The 11041-nt window shown below is 38.3% G+C and overlaps 1 protein-coding gene across 1 annotated transcript; it reads right to left on the reverse strand.

The window, feature by feature from the left end:
* Positions 1–1207: 1207 nt before the first annotated feature.
* sec11a (SEC11 homolog A, signal peptidase complex subunit) lies at positions 1208–6091 on the reverse strand. The gene is made up of 6 exons (XM_022740929.1): positions 5928–6091; positions 5368–5477; positions 4133–4282; positions 3813–3932; positions 1880–1937; positions 1208–1777 (listed from the first exon to the last, which is right to left on the reverse strand). The coding sequence occupies exons 1-6, from the start codon at positions 5976–5978 to the stop codon at positions 1727–1729; spliced, it is 540 nt and encodes a 179-aa protein (XP_022596650.1). The 5' UTR covers positions 5979–6091; the 3' UTR covers positions 1208–1726.
* Positions 6092–11041: the final 4950 nt, after the last annotated feature.

Consider the following 11041-nt stretch of genomic DNA (forward strand, 5'->3'; position numbering starts at 1 on the left):
CGCTGTGATCACCATCAGTCCTCTGAGGACAAGAACCTGCTGATTCTCGCTGCTAATTTAGAGCTGATAAGACAGACGGCCTCTGTGTCACTTCAGGGTGCTAAAGTTGCAAGTTTATAGAGGAGCTGCAGCTTGTGTCTTGCTCTTTTCACAACCTTTGGCATTCACACACACACATACTTGTGATTTCAAGCATTCTGCACGACTGAATGTCAGTCTAATTAAGAGAGTCTGACCATCACGGCCTCACTCTCACCATGTTCACAGATTAGGTGATCTGTCACAGCCGTGGTTTTATGAAACACTGCATTTTCCCTCAAAGATGGGATGGATATTTGCATCTTAGGCTCAAACCAACTGATTTACAGATCAAAGCGTGCGATTAATTTTAGGCCATAATCACTTGAGACTAAATTAAGTTTGACCATGCAGCACATTGTGATTTTTTGTGAGGTACCGCTTAAAATGAAAGCAGTAAAAAGCCCCACTGAACTGGCAACATAGGCAAGGTCTTTGAGGTCTAACAAAAACCTGCAACCAAATGCAATCAATCTCAGTCAGAGTTCAAGTGCCTCAATAGTTTCAAGTGGATCCATATTAAAATTATCTGTCAATCCCTAGTACTGTATGATTACATGCTGGTGTTGGTCAGCTTCAGTAGGATTCACCTTGATTGCGAGAACACTACAGTGTGCTCAACATCATGTAAACAACAAGGTTAATGCTCAGCATGTCTGTGCTCATGAAAAGCTCAGACCACTTGCAATGAGGCAGAGCCTGTGGCCCACTCCAGTGACCTTTACATAAGAAAGTTATCAAAAAGCCATTACATTATTTCATTTACAAGACAAGGTGTGTGCAACAATTGATTTCTGGCACAACTCTGCAAGTTAACCCTGATCTGACTGTGGTTGGTACTGGTTTCACAGAATTTTTGGATTGTCCTTTTAAAAATGAAAAAAAAAAAAAAAAAAAAAAAAAAAAGCAGGTATAAATGAAATCTATTTTCTTCACATTAACCAATACAGTGCTGCAGGTTCATTTTATGTAGCTTCCTCTTTCAACACAAAACAATTGTTAAAAAAAGACATTACTCATCACTTGCAGCTACAAATAGTGGACAGAAGACATAACTACTTTCATGTGAGTGATTTTGATTCTGTGTATTATTAATAATAATAAAAAAAGATGTTGCCACAATAAGCAGTCCATTTTTGACACATGCTCTATATTTCCAGATCACAACTGCTCTATCACATTGGGAAAAGAGAGGGTATGACATCCTCTGACTCTTGAAATGGGGCCAAGAGAAACTGAGAAAACTAGTTGAAATAGTCCATAGTGGAAGGTAACCAGATTTAATATTTAATATCATTCATATTTAGTTCTCATAAAATACTTCACATATTTTTTTTTCCAAACACAATGGTTCAACAGGAAAGAAACAAGACTTAATTTATCTTTAAGAATGCTGTTTCACATTCTGAGGATTACAAATAAAGATCAACTTCAATCTAAATCTAGCCTAGTTCCCTCACAAAAATATTTTTAAAGCTTGGATTTTTCAAATGTAAACACCCTATCCACATTTCTACAAAATGTTCAAACAAATGGTACAAAAAAGCCAGTTGGGTTTGACAAAGTCTAACTTAATTCTGTTTTGAAAGGCATGATTGAGGTTTCCTGGACGTAGTTTATCCTTCTTGAGTCCTGAAGTCTGGGAACCTCACTCCCGATGGACCAACACAAAGAGACCCAGCATGAAGAGGACAGCATACTGCAGAGTGAAAACACGTGAGGAATCAGAATTACACCAGAAACTTTAATGCTTGAGAGCCAAGCGAATCTTGTCAATTGAGACGAGGGTCGACAAACTTACTTTGAACTTGGGGTAATCGTTCATGAGAATGGTGACAATTCCAATGTATGGCACAAACCTGGAGATGACATGAATATTCACTGTCAAAAATTTTTATTGATACACAACATATGTCAGTTTGTAACTGATCAAACCATACAGCAGACTCTGAGTCTATAATGCAAGCCACCTGGAAGCTGCCCCTCGTCCTAATTTTTTATGTCCATATCCTCGGAATCGGAAAGTAGCTGCTAAACCTTAAATTACTGAAGAATAGTGTGTCCTCTGTATGAAAAGGTAAAATGAAGGCTTGTAGAATTACCCTTTTTGGTTAGGGTTAGGGTTATCTGTGGAGTGTGGATGGAAACCAGAGAACCTGGAGAAGACCTACTCAGACACGGGGAGAAGGTGCAAACTCACAGAAAGAAGAAGTTGCAATTTCCTGTTTTAATGACTTCCTCTTTCTGTTAATGAGCCACCGTTTGGCCCTGAGGTTTTTTAGAGAGGATAAGGAGAGATAATGAGGTTAGGGTGGGTAAGGAGAGAGAGAGAGAGAGAGAGAGAGAGAGAGGAAAGATGACATAGGGCTTAGGAGTAGGGGAGTGATATCACTTTGGGAGGTAGTGCAAGGCTGGGTCCCCCTCAGTTTGCTCAGTTGCTTTTCTCTGAACCTCCTTCATCTGATTTGGTTGATCCCTACAGTTGATCCCTACATTTTTCTCTCTGTTGTTTCTTGTCGCTCTGTGTTCTACTTCCAGCAGGTATATCTTCTCTTCCTTCTCAGCCATGAGCCGATTTAGCTCTACCTCAGGTATTTGAAGGAGGATCTGTTTGTTCAGATCCACTTCCCTGGGTCAGGCCCATGGTCTACTTCAGATGGAAGCAGAGACACAGGACAGATGTGCTTCATTCATCTCTGTGTGTCAGTAGACACAGAAGTTGACACAGCTGTCTCTGCTTCCATCTTCAGTGCAGACCTCTTGTGTTTTTGCTGCAGGCTGTCATGGCATCACAATAAATCCAAAGACAAAGTTGACTGGATGAGCAGAATTCATCTTCTGAGGCAGAGTCCTCTCTTTCCCGCCCTTCTTCTGTCCCTCCCTTGTCTGTTGTTTAGATGGCCCTCTCTGGAGGGAAGGAAACTATTGTGTCAAGTTCCTGGCAGGACTTTAGACCAACCACCTCTAGGAGATTTGTAATACTTCAAGGGTTGACTTTCCCTGCTCTTGCTCACAACATCATTGACCATGGACCCATCTGTCACTGGTTATTTGACACAATGTGAGGCAATGGAGCTATGTATATTGATTAGTTATTTATTCGTCACTAAGCAGTTGGCATATAAACCTAATGTATTTGGTTTAAAATCAAACAAAACAAAGAAAAAGAAGAGAAGATATCGGCCGATTAATTAATCAGTGATGAAAATAATTATTACTTGCAGTCCTACACAAGGTAGCCTGATTTCAGGAACGAACATCTGAGGGTCCCAAATATAAACCTAAGTGCTCAGTGTCCTCCCTGCCCCTCTCAAACATCTGGACAAGTACAGATTAAAGGGATGAACTTCCTATGTCATACCTTGTTCAGTATAAATTAACTAGCAACGGATAATAGACCAACCATAATCCCTAAAGCCAAAACTGTGAAGATGTGAAATTGCTGCTTATTGCAGATGACCTTGTCAGTTTTCCTTTGGCCAAAAGAACTATGGCTTCCATTCAATTCCATTAGAGAAATAGAAATGTTGCTTTTACTGTGTCATCTTGTAAATAAAGAAGATTTTAATTGAATACACTGTCTCTGCTAGACTTTCAAAGCTTCCCTAGATCGTAACTCTCCAGTTTTGAGAAATGTATTTGTGGCCTCTACTACACAACAAAGAAGTTACCTGTATTAAAGATGTTAATAAGATAACTGTACCATTATGCATTTTTCCAAACAAAGTACTCACCCCCTAGCTCGCCCCACCACATCTTTTTTCTCCAGCCAGTGTTGGCCCTGCTTGTACAGTCCTCTGTCATCCACTGCATTGTTGTCCCCTTTGGTCAAGAACTTAATGTCTCCATTTTCCCTATGGACAAAGTATAAGCATGATTTTAGACCAAAACGTACACCATGACCACTTTTTCAACACTCTTGTGTCTGGATGAGGATGAAGCGTGAAATATCACACACACTTTTCCAAACATCTTTAGATTGATTTGATACAGTTAAATCGTTATGAATGGCATTCTCAGGTTTGATACATATGTATAGGATGTGCATTCGTACTTTTCATGGATCTTTAGTACTCTGTGTACTATTGGGATCTCTCTGCCTTCTATCCTGAAGACGACGATCTCTCCGACTCTGATAGGATCCTCTACTCGGTTGGTCAGAAACAGCAGGTCTCCTCTGTGGAAAGCTGGCTCCATACTTCCACTGAAATTAAATACACATAAGCAAAATTGGTTAGTACCATTTACAGCATTTAAATATTTAACATTTCCACCTTTGATTAACAATGTGTCATGCCAACCACAACCTTTGTTTTACAGATGTTATTCACAACTTATGGAAGAGAGTCTTTTAAAGAGGTGAAAAATAATTAAATGTTTGTATTGTTTGGAATAGATTTAAGTTGAAAGATAGGAAACAAAGTCAGTCCAGTAGCAAACTGTGATGTTTGCAAAGCTACAAGGAGGCATTAACAACTGCTTACAAGCCATAACATTGCATGAACAGCAGTCTCATCTTCCTCATTCTAACAGTATGATATATAGGGAATAAATAAGTAATTGTTGATCACAGCTTGTTGTCGCAAGTCTGTCACTCCCATTCTTAAATGCTATTGTAACAACGGCAACACATGAAAGGATTAATTATCACACAGCTATACAAAACTTTGTTTTCGAAAGTAAATCATGTAAATACTCAGAATCAGAAGGTGATTCTGTAAATGTTTTTTTTCTATTTTATGCACTTGTGTACTAGTATAACTGTTTCTGGCACAAAGATCTTGAAGAGAAAATGTGTGTTTAATATATTCATTCTTTTCTGTTCTTCACTCTTGGGAAAACTGTCCTGGTTTACTTATAGGTGTATGTATGTAAAATGGTGACAACTGTGTGATGAGTCATGTTACCCAGAGGACAGTCAAACAGACATCTGAGCTTGTACAAAACAAGCAATTCTTCAAGGTTGTTATCTAATTGAACTTGTTTAAATCAGAAACGAGAATATCCTAGCAGCTTCTCTTTATTGATGTGTGTTGTGGTACACTGTGGTTTATATATTCACAACCATCCAATTAAAAGCCACAACTTTCACCAGTCAAATGACTCTTGGTTGCTGTTCATTCTACCAAATGTCTATTTCCATGCAGGACTCACCACCCTGTTCAGCTTTTTACTTCTAATTAGCAGAAGTAACTACAATTCTCACAACACTGATTCTCACCAGCAGAGGCCAGAAATGCCAAATTAAGGTAGAAGAAGACCCAAAAGCCCCACATGTGAGTAACTTACCTGAGAACAACAACAATAGGACTCTCGCTGCCAGTGACAACCATCAGCCCCTTCCAGATCATCAGCGCAGAGGAAACAATCATACCAAAGTTCAGCACCTGGTAGTAGAGCTGCACACAAAATGCACACAATTGCATTTCTTTCAATAACAACCCTTAAAAACATAAGACTATTTCATTAAGATTATTTCAGCTATATAATGACCCAAAAACAACTAGTAACTCTTGGATTTGCATGAGATAACATTGAATTCACTGATTGCTGATCTGGCGTTAGACCTCAGATCACACTTAGTGTAGTAAAATGAGGAAAATAGCTAGCTACACTGAGATCAGTTGTTTTAACAAGGTTTTCAGATGGCCTTTATGCTGCAGTATGAGGAAGACCCTCTTGAAGAGACGTGTGCATAAACAGTTACACTTTGTAGGTCGCTAACAGGTGACAGATTGAGGCTGCAGTGTTAAAAAGCGCTCGGCGGCTAGTTAACGTTAGCTCTGAGCTCCCTCACAATACAAAGAGCCAGTCATTACCTCACAGTAAACTAATACTCTGGTACCTACCTGCCGCTTATTCATGCGACGAACATCGTCAAGAAAGTCTAAAGACAACATTGTTGCAAATACTACAGTGTAGAAAAGGTGCCCAAATCACATTAAAACGTTTAAAGTAACGAGCATATGGATGCACGGTCGAGCACCGAAACTTGCATCCGAATCTTCCGGGTGCGCTCAACCGGAAGTCCCGCCCCCGTCGTCAGTGCTGTGTTGAGGTGTCAGTTCAGGATACGAGAGAAAGCACAGGGGGTTTCCACTAGTACCACACCAAGCTGAGAGGCTGAGACACGTTACTGCTGTGTTTGTTCAAAAAGGATTACATTGTCGTGGTTTATCAACAGTCAAGACAGCTGTTATTCAGGAGAGGGTTACATTAAAAAAACAATATAATAATATATACTACAATTTTAAACAGCAGGAGACTAGTTATTATTGCAGTAACCTCAATGAATTATCATTTTGTTTTTATATACATTTTTGAGATCTCTTCATTTAATCCCAGACTGACTCCATGATGTTGAGCTCTGGGAGCCATATTGCAGGATTCGTTCTTGTTCTTGTCACTGAAAGCTGATAGTTGGGACCAGTTCTTTAAGACTCAGGCTGTATGTTTGGGGTCGTTGTCATGCTGATGCCTAACGCCTCTCTGATGGTACTGTGTGATGGGTAAGAATTTAAAAATCTAAAGTGCCTAACACTTTTACACCATATACATATGAATTTACTACTATATTAACCTGTTAGTGGTTGCTGCTCTAAGCCTGCTGCCTCAACACGCCACAGCATAGAACAAAACACTGGCTACCTCTGAATGATAGTGCATATGCACCATGATACTGCAGATGTTGAACAACCTCAAGACTTAAGAGTAAGTACTGTCAGCTCTGACCCTTCCTGTCCAGTCTGTTGTGCAAGTGGACATTGTCCTAAACCACGTCTACGTGTGCGCGTGTACATAAATAAAGTTAATGATGGATATAATTAAATGTTCTACAACTGAATCAACTCGCTTACAGCAATAAGTTATAATATTTAAAGATAAAGCAACACTAATAATTTTTTTTGGCCACCAGGGACAGAATTCCACAACACATGAGAGGCCAAATTATGGCCTTATAAATTGATAAGTCTAACATGTTAGCAAACTGCTGCTGCTTATCCACTTCTTGAACACAAAGAGCAACAGCTGCATTCATCTGGAGTCCTTTTTCTGGTACCTGATGACCGTATGTCCAATATTCTTTGTTTTTGTTTCCTTCAACTGTGAAAAATATCTGTATCTGTAGCTGCAATTTTCCTCACGATCTAGTTCCCATGTTTGTCTGTTGTTTGGTGCTGGGCAGGTAACATTCACTCTATCAGAGTTTATCTGAACTTTTTGTATGTGCCTAAAATGCTGAGCTGATGGACACTGAATGCTCTGTAGAAAAAGCTGGGTGTTACTTCTCCACAAATTTGTCTGTACAAGCGACCCCTTTCAGACGATACAGTCATTTGAGCCACTGTTTCGATAAAATGAGTATAGCTTTAAAAACAAACAATCTCTCTATTTCTAATTGTCAGTCAAATGAAGTAAGGCTTATGAGTGATATGGATATTATGACTCAGTCAGTATCATAATTCAAACAGCAGCCAATATAAGCAATCACTATGAATTAATAATTTATGACATATTAATGGCTGCCTTTAAACGTTGGTCAACTCTATTCTGCAAATAAAATGGTGTATAAAGCGAATGTAGGTGAGTTTACTTTCCACTACAACCTTAATTAACACATGGGCTGTCTCATAATCAATACTGTAATAATCTAAGTCACAGAAAACAAACATCTCTGTTGGGAAGTGAGACGCTTTCATTACACCTAATTATTAACTGCTTTCATTTATCGTGGACCAGATCTAATTTCCTAGAGGAAGTGCGTTTGACTGAGTAAGTGATAACATAACTGGTGACCACACACCTGAAACCAATCAGACATTTTTGGTTGTTGACTCAGCCTATGGAGATTATTAATAACACATATGTCACATGTGAAAAAGTCAGGTTTTATGTTGGTATTTATATGACACATCGGTCTATTTAATTATGTTTTTTCCCCCCATGTTTAAAAGTTCATTTTAATTTCATGTGCTGAGACAGTGTTTACTGTGTGTTTTTATGAATTATGTTTTGTTTTCCCCAATACATTGTGGGTCAGCAACACTGTTTGGTTTTCCTGTGACACAGTGTCAACAGGGATACACATGTACATCACTAATGACAGGGTCTGTGTCATACTAATGTGGTGTTTTGGAAATTCACCTCAAAGTACATTTGAAAAAAAAACTGCAGTAGTAAAGTCAGTAGTAAAGTTTTGTATTTATCAACTGAAGAAAAACATATAACAATTTGAAAATTAAATTCACAGGATTATTCATTAACAGTCCCAAAGAGTATCATATTCATTTTTGTCCCCTGAGTTAGATTTTAATAATGAAGATTGTCCAATCCAAACCAAATGACCAAGGATTTAAGTTACCTTGTATCCTTTACAGTGTAATGTTAAGAAATGATGTAGCCCACATGTATATTTGTAACAAAACATTTTATTTGCACAGTACAACCTGTACCTGCATGCATGAGAACCCAAGTGCATTTATGGAATAACAGCAACTGTCAAGTTCCCACACACTGCAGGGTTCAGTTAGTCATTACAGTCTATTCTTCTCAGCAGTTTCTAACCTCAAATTGCTATGTATTTGTATATGCCTTAAAGAGCAAAATTTTAATCATCTTTGGCTGTCTGAATTCATACTTCCATATACACTGAATCTAAGCATAATTCAAAAAACCAGAGTGTAAATACTGTTCACAAAACTCAATTTCACAGTTGGTTTGTGATGCTTTACACTGTTAGATTGTTGTAACCTCTTAAGAACTTGAAGATGATGATTTACCCTGCTTCATACTGAGGATGTTGTGGTTAGTGCATATCCTTTATCAGTTCTACTGCAACCCTCCCCTCTGTGCAAAGAGCCTTTAACAATGATATTAAAGGATCATGTTTTTTGTTTGTACATTTTTAACTACATCCACCAAGAGCACTGAACGATATTGTGAGAACCATAATTAGGTCATCCACTGAAGATGTTAGAGGTCATTCATTCATAATCCCTTTTGAATATGAATGTCCCTACTAAGTATAGATTCCAGGTGATAGCCCAGGTATTTTGTTGCAGATATTGCAGATACCTTTCTGACACCCAGCTGTCACAAGAGGTTGCTGTGGTGAGCTGTCTGCAAAACATATCTTTAATCGAACAATTTTTTCTCCATTTATCACAATATTGTTTTGAGGATTCATCTGGTATCCCCACCTCATTTTCCTCTGCCTTGATCACATGCATATACATAGAGTATTTAGACAACACTGATTTTATTCAGATTTAGCCTTTAAATTCTCCCATGTGAGGAAATTATGTGAGATATGCATCTGAATGTCATTATTTAACAGTCAGCAAAAGCTTGCTGTGATATGGTAGATTAACTCAGCACTGACAGTCAACTTAGCGATCGCACGAAGACCAGTGGCAGCCTTCGACTTTTGGTGGACTGGAGATAAAACTTATTTCAAATGCCAACTAGTCTGTGACATTTAGGGACGTGTGATCCTTTTCATATAATCTGCCTAAATGGTCACAACCACCCTGGCCCGCCAGTGGTAATTGAGGTCAGTCAGGCACAACAATGTGAGGTCAGAATCCCAGGCAGCCTTGTGTGAGGGTGGTTCTTCGAACCCATACTTGCTCGTCACTGTTTCTGTTTCCCCCTTTTTTTCCCATTTGATTTAATGAGATCTTTCTAACTGTGCCACCGATGTACAAATAATGTCTGGTTGAATGTTAAGATATTATTCTGTATCCTGGCATTTACAGCTTTCATAGATCCATTTTCTCCTTTCTGTTGACATTGCCGCTGTTATCTCTGAAAACTATCAAAATGAAATGCAAATAAGATCTTTTGTGCGGAGTATTTTTTACATGTTGATACACAATGAGTCTGAATGTGAGACTGAATGCTGCAAATGTGTTTAATGTGCTAAAGACCCAGGCTCTGAGTGCTAGAACTTCACATTAACTCAACGTTATGTCTTATTAAATGAAATGGCAATTACTTAGACCTAAATGTACATGCAAAATTTCTTCAGTTGGAGACTAACAATTTTCTCATTTGGTGTGTCTTATCATGGGTATTAATGCTGAGATTACCGAGATTGATCCAGTGCTCTTTATAACAGAGCTACTCAGTGCAGAGTGAAGAGCTGTGCCAATGCATCTTTACTCTGTAATTTCCCCGCTTCGCTCATAATTTTGTCTCTAATGTCTTGTTGGAAACAGTCGGATTAATGTACGTCTCAGTGTCTGATGTCATTCCTCTCAGACAAATTAAACAAGACAAAATTTTAAATACACAAAGATAATGACGATGTGAAAAGATGATACAGGATGATTTGAGATCATTTCCAAAGTGATATCTATACGTTTTCCATATTTCTGTCAGTCAGTGACAGTATTGTGGATAAACCTTTACGTACATACTTTTACGTACTCTATTAATACTTTTAATTGTGTGCATATTTTGTGTCATAAAAAAATCAAGGATCATTATAATATATTCCCTCTTTGAATTATATTTTCTCATCATTGCCAATTTGAAAACTGCTAAACTAATACAGAGTAAAAACTGTAATAGCAGTAACATTTGGCATCAACAGATATGACACAGACACTGAGAGATGCTTTTAACATCTTTGCCATTCACTTCAGGATCTCCACACAAAATAAATCAAGTGAACCAACTTTTTCACTTGCTTTACTTTTCATCAGTGGTCTGGTGATTGAACTAACAGTAGGTGGCAGGATTGTCTTGTTTCATGATATGCCCAATCTTCTCCATGTTGTTACCACACCTCAGTCACACTACATCCCGTCTGTTACCTCTGCGTGTCATCATCTATAAGATACCTTTCGTGTGGCTGGTACAAACACACACCCCGATCCTCTGAATAGAGTAATGAATGGAGAAGACTGGGTTCAGGTTTAGAACAAGTGATGGAAATTAACAATAACTTAAAAAAAGT

Source organism: Seriola dumerili, unplaced genomic scaffold (assembly GCF_002260705.1).
Source record: "Seriola dumerili isolate Sdu_G_001 unplaced genomic scaffold, Sdu_1.0 BDQW01000003.1, whole genome shotgun sequence".
Lineage (NCBI taxonomy): Eukaryota > Metazoa > Chordata > Actinopteri > Carangiformes > Carangidae > Seriola > Seriola dumerili.